The sequence below is a fragment of the Epinephelus lanceolatus genome, chromosome 22 (genome assembly GCF_041903045.1).
Source record: "Epinephelus lanceolatus isolate andai-2023 chromosome 22, ASM4190304v1, whole genome shotgun sequence".
In the NCBI taxonomy this organism is placed as follows: domain Eukaryota; kingdom Metazoa; phylum Chordata; class Actinopteri; order Perciformes; family Serranidae; genus Epinephelus; species Epinephelus lanceolatus.
In genome coordinates, this window is record NC_135755.1 from 13,699,451 (window position 1) to 13,724,212 (window position 24,762).

Consider the following 24,762-nt stretch of genomic DNA (forward strand, 5'->3'; position numbering starts at 1 on the left):
GAGTCTCAAACGTTCCACATATTGACTATGGAGGCTTAAGTGTGTCAGGCAATAACAACTGAAACAAATGTTGTGCAATTATAAAACTTAATATAACAAATGTACATTTGACTATGTTACACATATTGCTGCTATCATGGACCCGTAGATTGTATGTTCCAACCCTCAAATAAGAACCACAGGAGTGTTTCCTAAACTAGCGCCCCTACCCATGGAAGACAGAATAGCTCTTATATCACCAGTTTTTCAACACAAAAATCTTAGTGGTAGGGTTTCAAAAAATAAAGATCATGATATTGCTTAAAATAAGTACATTTGATACTAATGTGATGTATGTAACATACGTTCTATGTTACTTTGTTAAAATAACGTCACATATCGATGTTTGGTCATCTACTTTCCGTGCCCACATTTGACGTGCAAGGTACCCTGGGTGCGTTGGTTGCTGAAGTCCTGGGAGGCCATGTCAACTTTAAACTGTTACATGCATTGTCTGTTTTCAAAATACACTTTTTTTTTCACAGTTTGCATACAGTCCCTTTCAAAAGGAACGGACTATGTCGGTACAACACCGCAAATTGACGTTTTTCTCCTTCAGGAACAAATGCACATGATTACATTTAGCCAACATATATGTATGTGGTTGGTTTGGCTTTACAATCATACAGGAACACCGGCCTCCCAGATGGAAGTTGGTGGTTGTTGGACCCATCCACTTAACTGACGTTATTATCCATCCATATTTCCCCATGATGCTACCAGGCACTGACTGGCTGCGTATCATGCTGACACCAAAGGTTATCTTCTTTTGTTGGTGTCTGATGACTGAAGTCACTGAGCAAGCCCTGGTATTCGATGACTTCGGAGTGTGACTAGGTTGTAAAATAACTCAATGTTGACTAGTGGTTTCACATGTGACACAAACAGCGGTCTCCTGGATGAAAGTCCTGTCAGTGTTTGACCCATCCAAGTACACAGATTGAAGTTGTTCTTTATACAACATCACCTGACTGCCTGTTTTGCTCATGTCATAATCACTACAGCCACTAGAGGTCGTCGCCTAACAGTAAACGTAAATATGGATCTCAGTTTGCTGCTTGTACAAACAACCTATGTGGCCATATTTCGCTGTAGGACGGTCTAAGAAATTTAAATAAACACACATTTTTTACATATTCCTCATCTCTCACACACACACACACACACACACACACACACACACGCTCATTGATTTACACCTTATACAGTACCAGTTAGTTAAATTCTGTACCTTCGTCTGACAAAGGTTTTATTTAGACGGACTGTAGGCCAAGCCTTCCTTTGTGTTTGCTGTCCGCCATAAATAGAACAGACAGATATCGTCATGAGCAGGTATCAAAGGGCATCTGACGGCATGATTAAGCCCCCTAAACACACACACACACACACACACACACAAACAAATACCCCTCTCCTTTCTCTGTTCTTTAGTTTGTATAGGTTCAGTGTTTGCATTTTGAGTTCGACATCTGTAGAGAAGTCAATTTTTCCCCCTGCTGAGGATTTTAATTTTTATCTGAGACCCCTGAAAAGATACACAGATCTGACATCACGATTACAGGCAGCCACACCGATACTTGGCCTTTGTTCCCTCTCTCCTTCCTGCTCTAACTGCCACTCACCATATATGACTTTCACCGTGTCACAGCGGTGAGCTTCTCATTCGCCTCCTGACTTTGACTTTGAGAGGGAAAGATACTCTGAGTGAGAGGGAACAAAAAAATAAGACAAAATAAGATAAAACTATGTGCTGTACGGGGAAGTGTGCCCGCCTGGTGGGCCTGATCCTGCTACCTTCAGCATTCATCTGCATGATCGCCAACCTGCTGCTGTTCTTCCCCGACGGGGAGAGTCAGGATAATGACCATATCTCCCTCCAGGTCTGGCTGATGGGGGGGCTCATCGGAGGAGGCCTGTTTGTGAGTAAAACATTGTGATCTGTGTGTATTTACAAAGTCTGGTTGGACGTTTTATTGTTTGTTTTATTGGGATTTTTCAGTCAATAACTCTGCTCTGTGTAAACCTATAAAATCTCATTGAATTTTATTACTTTGGGTTGAATAGCTGGGGCTATTTTTAGAAGCTTAACAGAATAAGTTTAATTTACAATAATTTTTGTTTTACTGTTGCCTTACTTTACATTTACTGTGTTGCATATAATGATAACCAGATTCTTTGCTGTAATTAACTCTGACTTTGTACTAGCTGCAGTGGTGTAGTGGAGGGTATATGCAGGTATATGGGGTATTCCTACCTCTTATTCAGGCTGCTTACAGTATACCCCCCTATCAGCCAAAAAGCCATTGGAATATAAGATAAGATAAGATAAGATTAACTTTATAGTGAGGTGACCGTCACTGCTCACATGAAGACTTGACAAGAACACAAAGCTTATGTAAGGACTGAGTGAAATCTAACAGAAAAGTAGGACATACACACAGTACAAGTAAGATATAATGTAAAAGAGAGTAAACCCACTTCCTCCTCAGTAACCTGCCCATCTACCTGATAATACACCCACCTCATCAACTACTATTACACCACTGACTAGATAGCACTACTTCCAGTACTCAGCTAAGCTAACCCTCTACAAGCACCCACGATTAAATGTTTAAAGGAGCTGTATACCACATTCAGAGCATAGAGCAGATTCACACTCCGATGGTTCATGGTTCTCAACATGGAGGTGGCTAAGTTAGCAGCTTACAGCTAACAGGTTACAACAGCAACAGTGTTGACAGAACTAACAGTGTTAAGTTAACCCATAGATGTATAATAATAAACCAGATAATGGACCCCAAGATGGCGCCTATTTATTTCAATAGAGTTGCTCACCTGGCACATACGCCAAAAAAGTTTCTGGCTTCCAGGTTTACTTCTGCGATATGCGGCCCACTGAATATGCACAGTAGTGTTTCACCTACTGGCTCCTATAGACTTTACATTGTGATGACATCACAGACTTTTAAAACTCCTTTCTCAGCTTGAGGAAAGTTTTACAAATGTAAAACCTCCATGGATAAAAAATGATGATATAAAGAGCCATAACTGATGTTGTTTGCAGTTGGAGACATCCTATCAACAATTTTATAGACATCTCTTTTACACTGGTGGTCTACGGGGATTCCTGGGGGCCTAGTGGGAGTCCACTGGAAGTTACTTATAAAAATGATGCATTGTTATATAGATGAAACCAACATGTAGAAAATTAGCTTCTTGACCAATTACAATATTAAAATACAAATATAATGTATAAAAGTATAACATCCATTTTCATGTTTGATCGTTGTGGTACATTTTGCTATATTTGGTATTAATACTCAGTACTTAAAATAATACTTAATACAACACACATTATTACTCATTTAAGCAACATTAACCATATAAGACTTTTACTTGTGATGCCTTATATTTACACTGTGGTGTTCATGTTTTACTTTAAGGGAATCTTTTAGTGAAACTTTGACCACTCAGCATTAAGAGATAAAACCATCGTCTGATCTCCTCTACTTCCTCACTAAGGACACACACACAGACACACACAGATACACACACACACACATCAGATCTGATTATGCGAGTTGCCACCAACATTATCTCAACATTTTAAAGGTCGACAAGGACAATAAATAATTCATAAATATTTCATCTCATAAACATATCACAGAGACCTTTGAGTCATGTGGAAAGGACACGTCTTTATGGCCCTGATATTACCTTAAGTTTGGAACAGTGAGCAGGAAGTTTGATTGCTCTCCTTGCCCCACCTGTAACTGTGTGGATGTCACTGCCTGCTGGGACGAGAGAATAAAACTCAGCTCAGAATTCACAAATATTTGCTTTAAGAGATAACCAGAGCACACAGACACACACGTATAAATGCAAATGTGTCAGCAGGCATGTGTGCACAATTATGGACACATAAATACACACCATACCTACATGTTAAGAAACTTTAGTGAGCATTTAAATCAATTAAAAGTAAGATATCAGAAAAATAAAAGTTGTGCTTGATAAATGAGAAAATGATTTCTGTATTTTTTAACCTTTCAGATGCTGTGCCCGAGCTGCTCAGCTATCAGGGCCGGGGGCAAGGGTTGCTGTGGAAAAGGTTGCTGTGGCAACCGTTGCCGGGTAAGTATAGTCATTTACAAAATTTACATTTACACCAGTGTGAGGATAATGATAATGATGGGCAAAGGCGAGGGTGATGTTGTGTCAAATACTGAATGACAAACTGAATTATTTTATTAGTAATTTAGTTGTGTCATTACATTTTATTATGTTTACTGTATTGTATGGAAGCCCATTTCTGAAAAAAACAAAAAACAAACATCTGTAAGACATTATATGAGAAACTTGACTAGGGCCTACATATCTCCAAATAATGACTTAATATCTTAAAATAAATAAGTTGGTATCTGAAAATTATGGGAAACTTCCTTAAAATCATGACTTACTTATTTCACAAAATAACTTAGTATCCCCAAATAATGAGAAATTTATCCCAAAATAATGATTTGCATATCTCCAAATAATGTCTTAATATCTTAAAATAATAAAATAGTATCTTATGACAAACTTTCTCCAAATAATAAGAACATTTATTATAATAATTGTTCATTTCAAAATAATGACTTGTGTATCTCCAAATAATGACTTAAAAATGTAAAATGACTTGGTATCTTAAAATTATGAAAAACTTCCTTAAAATAATTACTTAGATAATGAGTTGGCATCTCAAAATAGTAATAAACTTTCCCAGAATAATGAGAAACTTTTTAAAGCAATGATTTGTCTCAAAATAATGACTTACTTATCTGTAACTATTAACTTAATATCTCAAAATAATGAGTAAGTATCTTAAAATTAAGACAAACTTTTTAAAACAATGAGGAACTTTCTTAAAAATAATGACTTATTTCCAAATAGTAATTTGCGTATCTCCAAATAATGACTCCATATCTTAAAATAATAAATTAGTATCTTAAAATGATGAGAAACTTTCTTAAAATAATGACTTAAACAATGAGTTAGCATTTTAAAATGGTGATAAACTTTCTTGAAATAATGAGAAGCTTTCTTAAGGCAATGATTTATCTCAAAATAATGACTTGCGAATCTCCAAAGAATGACTTAATATCTTTAAATAATAACTTAATATCTTTACATAAACGAGTTCACATCTCAAAATAGTGACAAACTTTTCCAAAATAATAAGAAACTTTCTTAAAATAATGACTTATCTCAAAATTATGACGTACAAATCTTTGAATAATGACCTAATATCTTAAAATAATTACTTAGATAATGAGTTAGCGTCTCAAAATAGTGATAAACTTTCCCAAAATAATGAGAAACATTCTTAAAGCAATGATTTGTCTCAAAATAATGACTTACTTATCTGTAAATAATAAGTTAATATCTCAAAATAATGAGCAAGTATCTTAAAATTAAGACAAACTTTCTCAAAATAATGAGAAACTTTCTTAAAATAATCACTTATTTCTAAATAATGATTTGCATATCTCCAAATAATGACTTAATATCGTAAAAAATTAACTTAGTATCTTAAAGTTATGAGAAACTTTCTTAAAATAATGACTTAAACAATGAGTTAGCATCTTAAAATAGTGATAAACTTTCCCGAAATAATAAGAAGCTTTCGTAAAGCAATGATTTATCTCAAAATATTATCTTACTTATCTGTATATAATAAGTTAATATCTCAAAATAATAAGTTAATATCTGAAAACAATAAGTTAGTATCTTAAAATTAAGACAAACTTAATTAAAGCTAAAGCCAAGACAAATTTTCTCAAAATAATAAGAAACTTTCTTAAAATAATGACATATCTCAAAATTATGACGTACAAATCTTTGAATAATGACCTAATATCTTAAAATAATAAGTTAGAATCTCAAAATAGTGATAAACTTTCCCAAAATAATAAGTAACTTTCTTAAAGCAAGGATTTATCTTTAAATAATGACTTAACTTATCTCAACATAATGAGTTAGTATACTAAAATAATGAGAAGAAGATGACTTAGTATCATTTCTCATAATTTGTTAGATATTATTTCAGATTTTCATTAAAAAAAATCATTTGAGATGTTAACTCTTACCTCTGTCAGGAATACCTAAGATATTTATTGCAATGGGACTTATCAGTTTAAGATACAAAGTCACTATTTCGAGAAAGTCTCTTTAGGACTTACAGGATCTTTTGGTGGAATTAGGTTTTGGTGCCATAAATGACCATTTAAAATTAATATTTTCTGGTGAATATGTTTTACAGAAGTAGGACTATGAACAGTGCTCACTTCTCTTTAATCATCAAGAACTATACTGCTAATAGGCCAGAGACATTTGCGGTGAAGAAATGCTTGTTACGAAAGTTTTTATATTTGTTTTTGTTGCATGTGACCGTTCCTCTTCAAACATAAAAACAGTAACCTTAACTCAAGGTCCACTTACTTGCTTTTTCCCAAAGCATTCATACACATTTCGCAATTGTCCTCAGCAGATGCAGTTTGCTCCATCCATCCAGGGAGACCATGAAATGTGGTTGTCGTGCTGGACTTTTATTTTCTCAAACTATTAGTTTCATTTTTTGTGTATTTTAAATAGGCTAGGTTTTATAATCTTACTGTTAATTTACTTGTTGTTGTTTTTTTGGTTAAGTGAGCCAAAACACACACAAACCGTTAGCAAAGTAATAGCACTTCTACTGTATTCAATCAACACACCACTTACATCTTATTCATTTAGAATATCAAATCTTTCCATGAGTGTAGCCACACTGACAGCATGAGATGTAAACATCAATGGCATCCACCTCTGTTTAGCTGTAACGTTAGCTAGCTAGTGGTGCTTGATGAGCTACAGATGCACACTGGCTGCTGTGTGATACAGTTGGCGGGTGTAATTCGGTTGAAAGAAAATAGTTCCTACATTAAACTGCTCACAACAGTCTGTGGATTATCTTGAGTAACCAGGTCATGGTTTCTGTAAAGCGACCCTACTGTTGAGTTTTCAATATTTTTTGGGGGCACTTTGAGCACCACAAGCTGAATGCCATAGTTCCACTATATTGGAGAGAAGGCAGACATCTCTACAGCCGATATCTCCAACACTCGGCAACTCACACCAAAACAATCTAGACTGACTAATAGCACTTTAGGTAAGAGGAAAAGTTTGTATTTTTGATTTGGGGGTGAACTGTTCCTTTAAAGGGTGACATACACCAATCAGTCAAAACCTTTAAACCACTGACAGGTGAAGTGAACAACATTGATCATCTTGGTACAATGCAATTTTCTGTTCGGAAATCTTCTGTTGGGCAACGGCACTCAGTAACAGTGTCCCCCCAACAGAAAAATACGCCATGCCACACAGAAACGGCTCAGGAATGGTCTGAGAAACAAGACGAAGAGCTCAAGGCATCGACCTGGCCTCCACATTCCCCAGATCCCAATCTGATCAAACATCTGTGGGACGTGCTGGTACCTCATGTCACATCCCACAGGACTCAAAGATCTGAAGCTAACACCCTGGTGCCAGACACCAAAAGACACCCTTCCTGGGTTCTGTGTCCATGCCTTGACAGGTCAGAGCCAAGTCTGGTCCAAGGAGAATAACTCTGAGGTACCAGCATGTCCCTCAAATGTTCGATCAGATTAGTATCTGAGGTATTTGGAGGTCAGGTCGACACCTTGAGCTCTTTGTCCCGGTCCTGGGGTCATTCCTGAGCAGTTTTTGTGGTTTGGCATGGTGCATTGTCCTGCTAGGGGGCACTGCAATCGACAAGCGCCATTGCCATGACGGGGTTTACATGGTCTGCAACGGTGTTCAGGGAGATGGAGCACACCAAGTAGCATCCACATGAATGCCAGGATCAAAGGTTTCCCAGCAGAAGACTGCACTGTAACAAGATGATCAATGTTTCCCACTTTCCCTACCAGCATTTTTGAAGTTTTGGCTTATCGGTGTAGGTCTACTAACAATGAAGAATGAAATCCTCCTATTTCTCTTTCAGATGCTGAACTCTGTGTTCTCCTCTGCCTTTGGCCTGGCTGGAGCGATCTACTGCGTCAGTGTGGCCTCTGCAGGTCTGGCTATTGGACCTAAGTGTCTGTCGGATAAGGGCAAATGGGAATATCCCTTTGAAAACCTTGGCACGTGAGTGATTCTCCCAAATGTATTTTTTAAAAGCATGTATGATGCTGTAGACTAGCGAGAGCCCTGAGATGAGTTTTTGCAGCCTTATATTACAGCTGTTCTTCTTTTTTTTCCAGGTATGTTGCCATCTATCTGCTCTGCTCTGTTATCTCTAGTTATATTTACTGTCAATATCTTTTTAGAGCTGCAGAAAAGTTTCAGTTCTTGATTATAAAAATAAAAATGCAATATTTTGATTCTCCAGTAGGTGGCAGCTTGGACCAGCACAGATTTTGCAGCTTCGGTAGAGGAAATCTATATTGTGATGAACCTGGGAATTCAGTATAAACTGTTTTGTAAAGAAATGCATGGGAGGAAATTCTTTTTAGCCTCATCATAGGTCATAAAAATACAATATGACCCAAATTAAAGCCACGCCAGTGATAATGCTGCGAGGATAACACTGAAGCGTTTTACACGCTTAGGCAGGTCAGACTGGGACAATTGTTAAGCATGTTGTTAATATGTAGGTGATTGCTGTCGATGATGACAGCAGTTTAAAGGCCACCAGAGGTCACAGGGAGAGACCGAGTATGATTACTCAATGCATGGTGAAATATTAATACCCAACCTCAGATTTTCCTTCCTCCATGCAGCAAACCTCAATTTCCCCCTTTCAGTTTCATGTTTTTCTGTGTGAACTTCTGCTATGCTGGAGTGTCTGTCTGACTGTCTAACCAGTACTCGTTTAAATATTTGAATATCTTCAATTGGGCTAAAATAATAGTCAATTACTTACTGATGGTCAAAAATGGCTCTTTTAATGGTTAAGGTCGCTGACCCCTGGGCTAACCGAATAGCACATTCCAACAGTGCTCTGAATGAAAGAATAGTCCAGTTTGAGTCAGAGTGTAAAGAGCCGAGCAGGAATTCGTCAGGCGAGCAACTCTACTGAGATGAATAGGCGCCATTGTGGTGTCCATTATCTAGTTATTATTATACATCTGTTAGCTCTGCCAACACTGTTGCCCTTGTTAGCACTGTTCATGCCGTTAGTAAAGTTAGCTGCAAGCCGGCAACTTACCTCCATGTTGAGAACCAATGTGTACACAACCTGAATCAGAGTCTGAAACATAGATTTGCTCTGAATGTGGTGTACAGCTAATTTGAACATCTGACAGAAAATGTTTGCAGAGAGTTAGCTTAGCTTAGCATAAAGACTGGAAATAGGGAAAACAGCTAGAAGTAAGCCAGGAAGCCAGAAACTTTTTTGGTGCATGTACCAGGCGAGCAACTCTACTGGACTAAATAAGCGCCATCTTGGGGTCCATTATCTAGTTACTGGTATACATCAATGGGTTAACATTGTTAGCTCTGTGAGCACTGTTGCCATTGTTAGCACTGTTAGCTGCAGGCCGCCAACTAAGTGATTCAGGTTGTCTACACATAGTCCTCAACATGGAGGCCAGAGTCTGAATCATAGATATGCTCTGAGTGTCAAATACAGTTCCTTTAAACATCTAATTTTATATGTTTGTAGAGGGTTAGCTTAGCTTAGTATAAAGACTGAAAACAGGGAAAACAGCTAGAAGTAAACCCGGAAACTAGAAACTTTTTTTGGCACATGCGCCAGGCGAGCAACTCTATTGGACTAAATAGGCGCCATCTTGGGGTCCATTATCTAGTTATTATTATACATCTATGGGTTAACACTGTTAGCTCTGTCAACACTGTTGCCGTTGTTAGCGCTGTTAGCAGTGTTAGCTGCAAGCCACCAACTTAGCCACCTCCATGTTGAGAACCATGCGCAGACAACCTGAATCCAAGTGTGAATCATATTATGCTCTGAGTGTCATATGCAGCTCGTTAAAACATCTCATTGTGGATACTTGTAGAGGGTTAGCGTAGCTTAGCATAAAACCTGGAAAGAGGGATAACAGTGAGAACTAAACCAGGAAGCTAGAAATCTTCTTGGCCTATGCGCCAGGCGAGCAACTCTTCTGGACTAAATGGGTGCCATCTTGGAGTTCATTATCTAGTATTATTATACATCCATGGGTTAACACTGCTAGCTCTGTCAACACTGCTGCCGTTGTTAGCGCTGTTAGCACTGTTAGCTGCAAGCCACCAACTTAGCCGCCTCCATGTTGAGAGTCTGAATCATAGATATGCTCTGTGTGTCTTATACAGCTCTTTTTAGCATCTAATTGTGGATATTTGTAGATGGTTAGCTTAGCTTAGCATAAAGACTGGGAACAGGAAACAGCTGGCCTGCTTCCGTTCAAAGTAACAAATCCCCAAAATGTGTCATTGTTAGACTTTTGTTTTAGCATGGATTAAATGATTGAGAAAAAGCATGTTAAATTGTGAGCCTAAGAAGTGCTAATAGGCAGATTTGGGCAGAGCCACGCTAACTGTTTCCCCCTGCTTCAAGTCTTTGTGCTAAGCTAAGCTGACCGATCGATTGCTGGCAGCAGCTACGCATTAGCTGTACAGACATTTAAGTGGTATCAATCTTCTTATCTAATTCTCGTTAAGGAAATGTCTAACCATTTCTTTAAATTCCCAATGATACTGTAACAGCTGAATGTCACTTTTCTTGAACAACATATTTCCATCAAGAACTTCCTCTCCTTTCTATTTTCCACATGCTGTCTTTCTCCACTCCTCACTTGTTCCATTCACTGTTTTACTGATGCATATTTCCTCGACTCAGTCATCCCACTATTTCTTCCTGAACCCCAAACTTGGCCTGCTTCATCCATATTTTCATTAATGCTGTGTGTGTCTTGGACAGTGCTTATGCTCTCCTGCTCTTCTCCCTTGCAGCGGTAATGGCAGCTACCTTGTAAACCAGACCATGTGGGCAATGTGTGAATACCCCACCAATGCCGTGATGTGGCATGTGGTTCTGTTCTCCATACTGCTGGCCATGGGGGCGGTGCAGCTGGTGCTCTGCGGCATCCAGGTGGTCAACGGCTGCATAGGATGCATCTGCGGGGACTGCCGCGACAGCAAAGATGTAGGTGGACAAATCCCGAAACTCCACACCTAATAAATGCAAATGTTTGCAATGCCACAGTAAGTTTTGAGCAGTATGTCCAAGCCAGCAGGTCATGAAAGCTACACAGAGGACCTGGAGTGGCAGTGAAAGAGGGAAGCAATAAAACTTTAAAACTGCTTTATCAAACTAGGCCAAGCCAACATGAAGCAACATGTTTTGTTGCTGGAACAGAGCCTGGTACTCTTAGTGGCTTGTTCAATGACTTGGCCTTTTAGCAGCTGCCTACAGTGTTGCTTTAGATTTCTATCAGGTCTGCCACTGATTGAAAACAGGAAAGGGAAAAAACTCTGTAGTTTTAAGATATGAAGTGTTAATTAGTGAGCTGCAGAGGTGCTAGTCAGTGTATTTTGTTACCCAGGCTAGCTGTTTCCTACAACTGCTTATGGCCCGTAGGGGCCAAACAGTTGAGTAATATCCGTCACCTGATGTTATGTTCAAGTTAGAGGCGCGCTAAATAGGAAGTAGCTGCCTCAGCCAGCGTTCGTCTCTACTGCGCTTGCTCTATGGCAGTGGTTCCCAACTGGTCCAGCCACGGGGGCCAGATCTCTCCTTAGTCATTGATTCCAGGTCCACACAGTTTAATACATTTAGCATCACACGATGTTGTCAAGCTAGTTTGTTGTCTCTGTCAATCAGCTGTCCATTAATGACTCACTCTACAGCAGGAAATGGCACTTTAAAATAAGAATGTTTTACAAATTTGATACGTTTGTGAGTCACTTGCAGTCCATTCAGAATGGACCCGCGACCCGCTTTTGGACCGTGACCCACCAGTTGGGAACCACTGTTCTATGGGCCTCACAGTGCAGAAGCAGCGAGTCATTTTATATGCAGCAGTTGAACTTTGTTGGCTTCATGTGCCACTTTTATAGGAATGACCATGGCCCCAACTCTGATGCTGTATCCAGTTCTCTTTACATGTATATCCATCCAAAAAAACTCCAAAAAAAGCTGTAAATTGATGACAAAAAAAAAAGATATTCTCTGAGGTTAAAAGCAACTCTGCTTAAAGTTGTTAATTTACAAGAAAAAAAATCCCAAATTAACTGCCAGAAAAACTAAGAGACATAGTATAAAGAGCAACAAAGTCAATGTAGGGAGGAAGTTGTGATGGATGTATGGGTCAAGAACATGACTGAGACCCAGGGGATCAGGGTATGTGTACCCTGTGAGTCAACACTGGCTCGTTATCTTCAGATATTCGGATATTTAAAGCTGCTGAATGCATGCTATATTATGTCACCTGATTTACTTGCACATTACATTACATTACCCCCCTCCTGCACATCCATATTTTTATTTATTCATTTTCCATTCCTTTCCATTCAACCTACAATAGCCCTAATACGCTGTCGTAGTTTCCTCCTGTTTCCCGTATTTGTGTTGAGATAACTTACTGGCTGCTGGCTGTAGCTTAAAATGTTTTGTACAAACATGACAGATTTTTTAAAATCTTTCTAACTGTTCCTCTGGTTGTTGCGCTAAGACAGCTTGTTGCTGCCGGAACTTCAGCGTATGGAGTGACATGAATCTTCTCATCTAACTCTGGGGAAGAAAGCAAATATGTATGTTTTCTAAAATATCAAACTGTTCTTTTAAAAAATGTACATTTCATTTTAGTGCAATCAGTGACTGTAGACACATAGAAATCAAAAGTCGGACACAGAGATTTAAAGTATAACCGAAACGCCATGTGTGGACTGGTGCCAATCAACTGTTGATGTTAGCGTACTCCATTTCTTAACTAATGTTAGCTACTGTTGTACACTGTTAGCGCTGTAGCCGAGCACTCGAAAACACACATATCGTCACGTCTTTTGGATTTTCTGGGAAAAATTCGTCATGAGTCTCTTACGTAGAGGTGAGGCCACACAAACCAGTCTCACTCATCGAAATCCAGCGCAGTGACCTCCAGCATCAGACACTGACGAAAAAGCCGTCCTTTAACGTCAGCATGACACGCGGCCGCTCACTGTTATAGTCGGGGGAAACGTGGCAGGACAAGAACTCTAACCCTGTTTCTAAAGTTAGGGTAGCGAAAGTCCAAGTTAACAAACACTAACTTTCATCCAAGAGAGCAGTGTTTGCGTCCCATAAGGTTCTAAAGCCAAACCCTGTTCTTTTGTCCTACTGTAAACCTAACCAAGTGCTTTTGTTGCCCAAACTCAACCACATACGTTAGTTGTTGGAGGAAAAGAAATGTCAATTTGCCTTGTTGTACCGACGTAGTGCATTTATTTTGAAACGTCTTTTTGTATGTACGGTAAATTTCCTGTCAAAACGGAAGTGTATTTTGAAAGAAGACAATGCATGTAACAGGCAGAACTTGACACAGTGTCCCAGAACGTCAACTACCAACGGACCCAGGGTACTTTGCACGTCATATGTGGATGTGGAAAGTCCATGACCAAACGTCAATATGTGACGAGGTCGAAGTGAGAATGTGTTGGTCCACAGGCTGTTACGGACAACTGAGAAAGTCGGTAAAAGTCTCTGTTATATTACAACTTGTTTACCCATTGGCAATAAAAATGGTTAATACTGGTAGGAAGTTACATACAGTACCTTAAAGGCTAAAACCCAGTGTGCCATCAAGATTAAATAGTTGACAGGTTTACTACTAAAAATAAACATGATCAATCCAGGGACTGATTTAGCTCCATTAAAGTCACAATAAGTAATCAGCAGCTTTGCAGGAAAAAAGTCAAAGATCATTTATGATATTATGCATGTACTTTTGAACAGAAATATTTACACAGGTTGAAGACTGATCTCAGATTTAGGACATGCTAAAAAATATTTTTGCTGACATGCATATACACACACTATTTTCTACACATTAACATGATGCTGACATATTAACAGCCCTGCCAAACATCTGAGGACTTGCTTCCTGTCCTAAACATGACATTAACATGTAACTTTTGTCCTGTTGCAGGATGACAGTGGATTGTGAAAGTGAAGATCATCCAGTTGTAACCGACCTTCAGAGGGGCCAGGAGGGTTTCATTTTTCCCCCAGTTTACACTGAGGGAAACTTCTCTGTGAAACATGCTGGAGTTTTCTTATAAAGCTGTTGTTTCATACCAAAGTCTTACTCAACTATTGTATGAATTTTATTCTAGCTGATGTGTATGCTGATGTTGTGTATTTTTAGATGAATTATTCATTAATTACTGAATTAATGAGTCATATATGGATAATACTTTAATGGTAAATAATTTTGTTAAATGTGGCTCTACTTGGTTTAGTATGCTGTATTCTCAGGAAGACTGTGACAGCACCGTGAGAGTTGAAAGATTTTGTCTCAACATTGTGGGGGACATGAAATGGGAGTGGGGGTCCTTCACCAGAAAATTTGGAGCATCAAACACTTTATTTTCTGCATTCGGGTGAATTTTTCCGCATCAATTTATGGTGTCAATGTCTTTGATTTTGACAAAATAAAAGTCCTCTGCTACTTTCATGTGTTTATTTTGAGGGGTTGGTTAATTTTGCTTCCAATAGCCTGACTCCCATTAATTGCTAATTAATAATGAAAAAAAAGCAAAATGTCTGGCACCCCACTGACTTGTTAATCTTAAACACTGCATTTCAAAGCACTATCCATTTAGAGGTGGTGAGATTAATGTGATTTAATGTTTTGAAATGTATGTGTTTTGCCTTCTATTTTATTTTCTGTTGGCTTTACTGACAGACAGCTGGCTAGCCACGTTAGCTTGTAGAAACATAGTGCCCATATGGTGGGTGGGAGCTAGCTAGCAGCGGCACTCTTTCGGTGACTACTGCTGGTAACGCTATTCTGGTTGTGGAAACATAGTAGCCATCCTCTAGTCTCCCCCTATATAGTAGAATTGAGTAGGCTGCTGTATTTTGAGCCTAAAAACCCCATTAGCACTATTAACCATGTTAGCACCACTAACTGTGCTAACAGCGATACAGTTAGCTAACAGTTAACTAACATAGTTGACCATGTTAAAGGGTTTTTTGACTCAAAAATAACTTTACTCAAAGGGGCAACACTGGGGGAGACTAGAGGGTGGCACAATGTTTCAACAGCAATGTGGTTGGTCTGGGACAGCCTTAATAGCGGTAATCACCGAATGGGTGGTGCCACTAGCTAGCTCCAACCACAGCTAGTTTGAGCACAGTGCAGTAAACTGAGAAGTAGCAAAATTATCCTATAGACCAGTGGTTCCCAACTGGTGGATCACAGTCCAAAAGTGGGTTATGGGTCTATTCTGAAAGTGACTCGCAAACATGTCGAGTTTGTCAAAAATACACTTTACTTTTAAGTACAGTGAATTTCCGGCACAGAACTGAACTGTTGAGATGCGGTGTCCTGCTGTAGCGTGAGTGAATAACGGATAGCTACTTAACAAAGGCAACAAACTAGATCCACGAAATGGCCACGCAAGTATGATGTAAAACGACTATGACTATGACTATGTAAAACTGTGTGGACCTTGAACTATCGACTAACATGAAATCTGGATCCCACAGCTGAACCAGTTGGGAACCACTGCCATAGACTGACATGTGTAACTGGGGTCAAAAATATCTCGTGGTTACCTGATTAAGGGTTTACCATTGACATCCCTGGAGGGAGATTGGATTTGTGCATGACCAGAGGAAAATTATATCAGCTCTCTGTGACTCATCTGATCAGTGTTTATGTGAACCTTGCTGCTGTTCCCCCCAGAACATGCTGAACATGTCCACCAACTGAGTCACTTCCTGACTGATTATCCAGTTGAAGAACTACTGCAGAATCACTGTCAGGACCTCTGTTAATTACTCAACTCACACTGTGCGCAGGCAGCCAGACAGCCAGATCTAACAGGATTAGAGCGCATCCAGACAAGGTCAAAGGTCAGAACGCCCCCTGTGGGCACCCTGAGCACTGCAGCTGCATAAACAGTACACAATCTGACCCAGCAGCGCCTGTTAGGATCGGTGCAGGTTAAGCTTATAAGCTTTAGCTGTCATGGGGCTGCTTCGTGGTAATTGTTACCTAACTTTTAAGTTAAAAGCCTGTTGCAGAGCTGGTAAATATAGACACCAAACAATCCAAAGCTCAAGGCTAAAGCCATGCCTCCATGGCAGCGCAGATAAAAGAGATGGTCTTTGTGTGTAGCCATGTGAATAACAATTATGCCTTTCAGCTTCTCCGTGTACTTTGGCATCTAAACCAAGCAATTTCCTGCAAATTTAAAGTTCCTGTGTTCACATATTTCCAGGACAGGGAGGGGGAAATATGTGAAAATAAGCTAACTGATTGGCCGGTGTTATGCAGCTCACTTATATAGTGCACAGCACAAAGCAAGGAAGGGGCATTAAGTGGGAAGGATTTGGAATAAAAGAATGGGGGGGACAAAGAGGGGAAAACAGGAAGGGGGCCCGCTCTCAGTCACTTCTCATGCAAATGGTAGCCCCTCTGAAAGAATCCAGAGAGGCAGAGAGAGTGCCATTTAAAGACGTGGTGATCAAATACTGATGTAAGTGCATGAGTGCAGCGAGGGAGACTTGAAAGACAGAGAGAGCTTTCTTAAGAGGGAATGACAAAGAGTCAAAAAGCATGTTTTTCAAGCACGTAAATCTTCTGTCATAGCTGCCCTGTGCGCTTGTTTAGACCCTGCGGTGAGGCCTTTATTTAAAAATGTACCCCTTTCCCGAAATTGTGCCCCTCCCCTCTGCTTTCAGGCTTGACTGACAAAACAAAGAAGAGAAAAACAGGGTGACGGAGCAGCACTGGCCGGTATGAGCCAGACTAGTGAGAGCAGAATTTTGACAGAGCAGGACAATGGTGCGAATCAATCTGTGCACGACTATTAAAACTTTTAATTGAAGCAACATTTTTACAATAGTGCTCCTGTTTCATTTTTCTCGTCTGGTTGAAATCTGCTCAGCTCACCCACGACCGCAGCCTCGTTTAAAAGCAACAGTCATGCTGGCGGCACAAATATCAACTCAGACACACGTAAGTGATAATAACTCAGCAGTGTCCACCACCCAATAATTATGTCAACCGCAGTATGAATGACCTCAGCGGAGCCACAGAGTCGACAGTCAGGCACATTCAGCAGGTTTGCGAGCTCATTTACAACCCTGTCAACATGTCAAAAATCAATTAAATTCAATCTAAAGCTAATTTTCTGCCTTTTACTTGACTTCCCAATTATTTAATTACACTTTTACATCTCCCTACAAAACCATCTTGATGTTATTTTTAAATGTGCTATGAAGACAGAACTCCTCTGTCAGGTCTTAATTTGAGTCAGGCTGGTTGTAATTTCAGCTACCGTAAGGTAACAATTGCTTAAAAATGCTGACAGTCCGTCTGTTATACTGGCGCTATATTATCATATTTAACCTTGAAATGTGATATTTTACACTTGGACTAGACATTACCAACGAGACATAGTGTCACTTTCTCATTGCTTAAAGGTAGCATACACAAACTGAGCTAAACGAAGGGTTGCAGAACTCAGTGGAGTATCTCTGCTTTGTGTAGAGCTGAAAGGTGTAAGTCCAGTAGCCAAAGGTCAAATCAGGTTGTCATGTTTCCATGGTCTGATGTCTCTTGATATAAACTAGCCTTGCTTTGTAAGAGATTGGTAAGGGCTAGCTTTGCAGTCAAAATGCAAACTGCAAAATAACAACGGAATGCAGTTTTAATGGTAAGAATCTATTAAGATAATTTCAATGTCTAACGTCAAGAAACTGCCCAAAAGTTTGAGGGGGTAGGTTTCTTAGTACACCTATAGCATCAGTAGGCTATAAGCTGCTTCTTCTCAAAATAAATCAAAACCTGTATGACCAAACCATGTGCGAATTTCATTTGAAAGGACAGACACAGGAAGTGGCCATGCGCAGCAGTCAGACAGGAGTCACATTACAAACCAATCACAGCCAAAAGATATCTTTCCCTTTTTCTGTAAATATTCAGTCTGACAAGCAACTTCAGGTAAATAGGCAAAAAAGTGCTTGTTGATGCAACCTGTCGCTGTGCTCTCGATAGCTGGCACAAAACGCACAAGAGTAGCGCCCAGTGCCCGACCTCACGTTTACAGGCGGTTTAAGACACGGCATGTGTACGGCCTCTAATTTACAGGGCTGGTACCTGCGGTTCTTACACAGGCTAGTTAATAACGTTGGGCAGGAAATCTTTAAAACTTTTACAACAAGGCTGAAGTACGACCTGAATCAGATTTCTTTTTTAATTTTGACAAAAAGAGGCAGCTAACTAGCCAGCTAAAGCAGAAAAGGTATAACGTTAGCTAACTGGTTAGATAGCCCCAGCTAGCCGTAGCCAAAGCAAAAAATAAATTAACTTATTGATTTTTACCAAGCTGTTATCTGTAGATTAAAAGTATCAATTTTAATAAATGACATTCCGGTAATTTAGTCAGCTTTTTCAAGTAACTGAATGAGGCAGCAGCCAAATTCAAACATGACGGAGAAAAAATAGGTGAAACACCTGCTAACGATAACTAGCTTAGCGTTAGCAGCTCAGCTCAGGTTTTGACTGCACTACTACTATTAATGAGATTTAGCTAGCCTACTTTAAATCACACATTCAAATGTATAAGGTTGTAAATATATTAATGAATGTATTATACTGATTGATACTGAATATCGATTAATATTAATAGATGGATAAAAGTACCTAGCAAAAATAATTTAACTATATATTCTGCTTGTTAAACAAACTAGTTAAAGTGAATTTCAATTATTTGCAAGTACAATTTCCCTTTGTACTCCCTGAGGAATATTCAAAGATAGGTATAGGATAGGTATTTAGGCCCTGTGACGATTGTTTTTGAGTTAAAATAATCAGTTTTAAAAACCTATTTTAAAAAAAGACAGAACAACCTTTCTATTTGTTATACAGTTTGCCATACAGACAGAAAATGTTACACACTTTTCCCCTCATTTTTACTGCTTCTGTAAATCCATTCTGCTCTTTGCCTTCAGATGGTCTATTTACTACACCCAGCAGTGTCAGCTGATATGCATGGTTTGCAGAATACAACAGGGATTAGACCCCTTCCCCTGTGCACTTCAGGATTAATCACTGAGAACAATGAGTGTGCCATGATGTAAAAACAGGGCACGGTGAAGAAGCATGAGATAAGTGACATAATGTACCGAGGGAGGGGAGTAAAGGAAGGCGACGGAGGCTGGAACCAGCCAAGAGCGACCTCATCCAGTCAGTCCCAGCCCCGGGCTCCAGAGAAGCATGCCAACACCAGCAGAAAATCAACAAACTCTGGGTGTGGGAATGTCTGCATGTCAGAAGGAGGAACAAACAAGGAGTTTGGGTGGGGACCAGTAAACACTCACACAGACTGGTTCGACCCTGATTTTTGTTTGTTTATACAGTATCTTTGTTTATACTGACTTTGATACGGTAATCTTGAGATATTTTTTGATAGGTGGAAAAACATTTTTAATCATTGCAGGGTCAAGAGGTTATTGATATTTGTCTCAGAGGCATGGAAGCAATTCAAAATCAAATTATCATGGATTTAGATGTCATTGCGTGTGCAGTTTCAAGCTCCTGCAACTCATAAACTCATGTGCACTGCACTTATAAATCTCCTTTTTCTGATGCAGTTAATTAAGCCAGTTCATTTGGCTTGAGTAAAGTAATCATCCTTTAACACTCTAAGGGAGTCTGAATGCCACAGGGGTGTCATGATACAAATCTGCAGGGGCGTGAAAAGACTAATAAGATAGGAGAGATTTCTTTAACAGTCTCTGCCTTCATGCAGCCCAGTCTGCAGAAGGATATGTTGGCATTGTGTGTTTCTGCAAATCACAGATATGATACTTTTGTATGGTTCATACAAGTCATATCAATGTTTATCAGGTGACATAGTTCTGATTACATGTATATGAGCTGTCTTGTGTCATCATGGAGGTGAAGGGGACGATGGTGTGACACCTAGGCGAGACAGCTGCCAAGCTGCAGACCATAGTTCGAGACCTAGAAACAACAAATCTGGGTGCTTTAAGCGCAACATTATCAGCATTTCTAGCAGCAATTATGACACCAAATTTGGGTATTTGTTTTGTAAGACCTTGGCACTCGGACATCAGGAGAAAACTTTGCGTCAAAAGGAGTAATTTGAGGTGGTTCGGGCATCTGATCAGGATGCCTCCTGGGCGTTAGAGGTGTTCCAGGCATGTCCTACTGGTAGCAAGCCCTGGTGCAGACACAGGACACGCTGGAGGGATTATATATCTTGTCTGGCCTGGGAACGCCTTGGGGTCCCCCAGGAGGAGCTGGAAAGCGTTGGTGGGGAGAGGGATGTCTGGAATACTTTGGTCAGCCTGCTGCCTCAGCGACCTGGCTTCGGATAAGCAATTGAAAATGGATGGGCGACTTTTCCAGCAATGTCTGTGTCACCAAAACTGGTTGTTTTTTAGCTAGACATTGTAGGCATTTCTTGCAACACATCGGCAGCATTTCCAGCAGCAACTGTGCCACCAAAACTAGGTGTTTTTCTGGGAGACATCAGCTGCATTTCCAGCAGTGATGTGTCACTGAAATAAGATTTTTTTTTTAGTGAGAGATCTAGGCAGCGACAATTGTGCCACCAAAACTGGGTGGTTTTTTGGGGGACATTGGCAGCATTTTCAGCAGTGAGTGTGGCACCAAAACCAGTTAGTGAGACATTGGTGATATTTCTAGCTGCGATTGTGCCACTGAAATTGGATGTTTTTAGCGAGACATCTGGGCATTTTGATCGGTAATTGTGCCACCAAAACTGGAAGGCTGTTTTTGGGGGACACTGGTAGCATTTTCAGCAGCGACTGTGGCACCAAAACCAGTTAGCGAGACATTGGTGATATTTCTAGCTGCGACTGTGCCACTAAAAATCTGGGTGTTTTTTAGGGAGATATTGCAGGCATTTCTAGTGGCAATTGTGCCACCAAAACCGGGTGTTTGTCAGCAAGACATTAGTGACATTTCTAGCAGTGATTTTGCCACTGAAAAAGGGTGTTTTTTAGCGAGACATCTGGACATTTCTAGTGGTAATTGTGCCACCAAAACTGGGTATTTTAAGCCAAAACATGATGTTTTCCTAACCATAACCAAGTGGTTTTTGTGACCTATCTGCTAAATTTATAATATTTTCACCTGCTTTAAATGCTGTTAAAGACCTTTAAAGGTTTTAACAGTTCATTTTGTGAACTGTATCAGGATTAAGCTTCCTTTTTTACTTAGTTACTTAAATACAATTTTATTTGAAATACTCCATTTTTCTGAGACTTGTTTCTTCTTATTATTATCTTACAAGAACAAGTTGGAAAAAGTGGTCAAGTTGTGCTGTAAGATCACTGGTGTTACTTTTATTAATCTAAGGCATCTGTATGAAGAAAAGGTCACCTCTAAAGCTCCGTCTGTTGTCTCTGTCAACATCGCCTCCATGTCGAGTTCCAGATGCTTCCATCAGGGCGGAGGTTTCGCCTCCCTAAATGTAGCGCATAGCGTTACAGATCGTCCTTTGTCCCGTGTGCTATCACTTATCGTGACCAGCAGTGACTATTAATGTCCGTGATTCACCCCTGACGGTGTGTGACACTGGATACTGTGTGTTATGTACTGTATGTATTGTTCTGTCTGTTTTGTTGTGCTCATGGCTACTGTCTGTATCTCAAATAGCCCGTCAGGGACAATAAAGTTTTACCTTACCTCACCTATTTTTTTTTTGTTTTTTTGTTTTTGGCAAATGCTTTTGTCCAAAACAATCAAAAATTTTCCCCCAAGTATACCCACCCATTAGGTGCATTTTCTTTGTTTGAGGAGCGATTAGGTGTTGCCTGAGGACACTAAAGGATCAAACCACAAATCCTTATACATCTATATAATTAACGGCTTACGCAATCTACCAACTGAGCCACAAGGTGACTACCTTCGCTCCATTAAACTTTACAGAGCTCTACATCCATCGTGTTACTACATGTTCTAATGGGGGACTGACTATTTTTAGATTATGGACGAGCTGCTTTTGACCCTCTCATGTCTCGCATTCTTTCTGTTTCTGTCTTCGTCCTTTCTGCATGTTCACAGCGCTGCCATTCCTGTCTCTCGGCCAGTGGAGCAGCAGCACTGAGGGATTCAATTACCAGAGGGGCAAAAATTGACAGGGGATGATGTCAGTATGATGACAATGCTGCGTTCCACCCATTGCCCAGTTTTACCCACCGGCTCAAAGTGTCTGATATCACGATGGCACTTGAAGCCAGTGGGACAGTGGGAGTGGTTCAGCGCCTGATACCTGAGCCTCCTCGTGGCCTCACAGGAAGCTACTGTGTTGGCCCATAATCACACTTGGCCACAGGCAGACTGGCAGGGCCACTTGGCACCTTACAAGGAGAGGAACGAAGGCATGGAGGTGACACCTCAGCGAGACCACTTGACTCTCTGTGAAGGCGTGACAGTAACCTCGGGGCAAGATTGGAATCTGGAACAGGAAAAGGACTGTTGTTTAACATGATTTCATAATACCCAAATTTCAGTTTATGAAATGCAGCTGGAAAAGTAAAAGCTGTCGTAGGGGAAAGAGTATTAAATTATTCATCGTAAAAGTTAGAAAACTGTGCCAAGTGAGGAAAAAGAAGGTTAAGTTTGCATTTAGGATGACAGACTAATAAAATGTGTCTATCATTTTCTTGATTAATGCCATATAATGCATTCAAACTTCTAAAATTTCTGCACATCTGCTACAGTCCGCGTCCGCCACTCTGCTGTTAATCATCCACACAGTGTTGATTTAAACTTAGAGGCAATGTCCCAATGAAGAATGTGCGTCCGTCACCCACATCCACAGGTGTTAATCTGTGCATGCGAGTGTGTACATATGCACGTCTTTGTGGGTGACATGGGACATTCAGACAGACAGCAGAGATTTTTAAAGCTGCCGTAAAGCACTGAACAGTTGGCGATAAAACCTGTCGCCAACACTGACAGACTGTTAAAGATCAGCCTCGGTACATCTCTCACTTCCTGTCTAAATAGCAGATCTGGCTCATGTTCCCTTTGCAAGCTAATTTAGTTTCTATTTTCGCTTGTAATTTGCAGCACTAAAACGTACTTAGCAGCCCCTCCAGGATGTTGCGATCACAACAGTTAACGCAAATGCAGTTTATTCCCATGAATTCTGTGCCACCGTGCAATTTCCTCTAATTACCGCAACTTTTTCTGCAAATTTTACCAATCATCACAGTTCCCCATGAGTTTCATCAATAACAGCAGTTCGCTGTGTAACGTCACCAACCTTACTTCTTTTTGTGTGGTTGTGAAGAAGCAGAAATGCGGGACATGAAAGTCTCACATTTACCAAAAAAAAAAAATTGCAAAAGACTGTGCAAGGCAGTGGACTCGTATTCTGCACAAACGTGTGCGTTCATTGCAGTGGAACACAAACAACATTGACTGACGAACACTTTTCTACCGCCAAACACACCTGAAAAATGGCTGATACCAAGTGGCAAACTCCCAGACTGAAAAATGAAGTGCATGCAGAAGTGCTAAAAACTGCAGTTCCTCTAATGTCCACTTGAGGCTGACTCCGAGAGCGACTTAATCCCGTTAGACACCCTCGTTAAAATGTGACTTTACAGCAGGAATAAACATGTTTACAGCCTGGTACAAAAATGGTTTTGGTTTCTATAGCTAATTTTCGAAGTTCGTAACAACTGTACGATGCGTGAATGTTTTTATGACTTACTTGCATCCACTTTAGTAAAGCTTAAAGTTACGTATACTTAAGGCAGGGCCCGTAGATTGACAAGTTGTCTGCGAGGCATCACCACAGTCTAAGAGTCGGATCCACCCCTCGCTCATCGACAGGTCTACCCTTTAGTTCACATACAGTCATTTCTGGCTACAAAGATGGCGATGGCCGATATACTGAACTTGAGGCTTCAAAACAGTAACTATGCCCGTTATTTTATACAGTCTATGACTAAAACGCACAAGACAAATCAGCTGTTGCATCCATATCTTTTTCTCGTGCTGTTTTCTAGTCTTCTGACCACTCAAAGCACTTTTTACACTACATGTCTGATTGGAGGAGCCGGGGATCAAACCACTGATCTTCAGATTGGTGGACGACCCACTGCATCTCTGAGCCACAGTCCATTGCTATTTCTTTTAGAAAAGCTGCCATGAAATACGCCGTTTTAGGCTGCAACAATCCCCTAAAAAAGACAGCAAAATCCTGGAGGGACTGACGTATAGTACTCAGTATGTTCGTCACTTGCATTGTGATGAAAACCGTCCATGTTGCACACCATGAAGATGTGGAAAGGAAGTGTAATAAAGAAAGTGGAATGTTTACTAATGGTGTTTGTTGACATAGAAAATCCTGCTATCTGTGTGGTTTTGAATTATTAAAGCTGTGGTCTACCAGATGTTTTTGGCCCTATGACATCAAACAAGCCACAGTTATAAATAACCCATTAATTGCATTCTGTGTAAT

At 40.1% G+C, this 24,762-nt stretch overlaps 1 protein-coding gene across 1 annotated transcript; it reads left to right on the top strand.

The window, feature by feature from the left end:
* Positions 1-1,646: 1,646 nt before the first annotated feature.
* On the top strand, positions 1,647-14,727 carry tm4sf5 (transmembrane 4 L six family member 5). Its single transcript, XM_033651894.2, has 5 exons — positions 1,647-1,958; positions 4,093-4,173; positions 8,081-8,223; positions 11,032-11,224; positions 14,205-14,727. Exons 1-5 carry the CDS (start codon positions 1,785-1,787, stop codon positions 14,220-14,222), a joined length of 609 nt encoding a protein of 202 aa, XP_033507785.1. The 5' UTR covers positions 1,647-1,784; the 3' UTR covers positions 14,223-14,727.
* Positions 14,728-24,762: the final 10,035 nt, after the last annotated feature.

Excerpts from the sequence above, each read along its gene's own strand:
- tm4sf5 (XM_033651894.2), top strand. The coding sequence starts at position 1,785 with ATGTGCTGTACGGGGAAGTGTGCCCGCCTGGTGGGCCTGATCCTGCTA. Across the intron at positions 1,959-4,092 it reads TCATCGGAGGAGGCCTGTTT|ATGCTGTGCCCGAGCTGCTC; the intron begins GTGAGTAAAACA and ends TTAACCTTTCAG. Across the intron at positions 4,174-8,080 it reads GCTGTGGCAACCGTTGCCGG|ATGCTGAACTCTGTGTTCTC; the intron begins GTAAGTATAGTC and ends TTTCTCTTTCAG.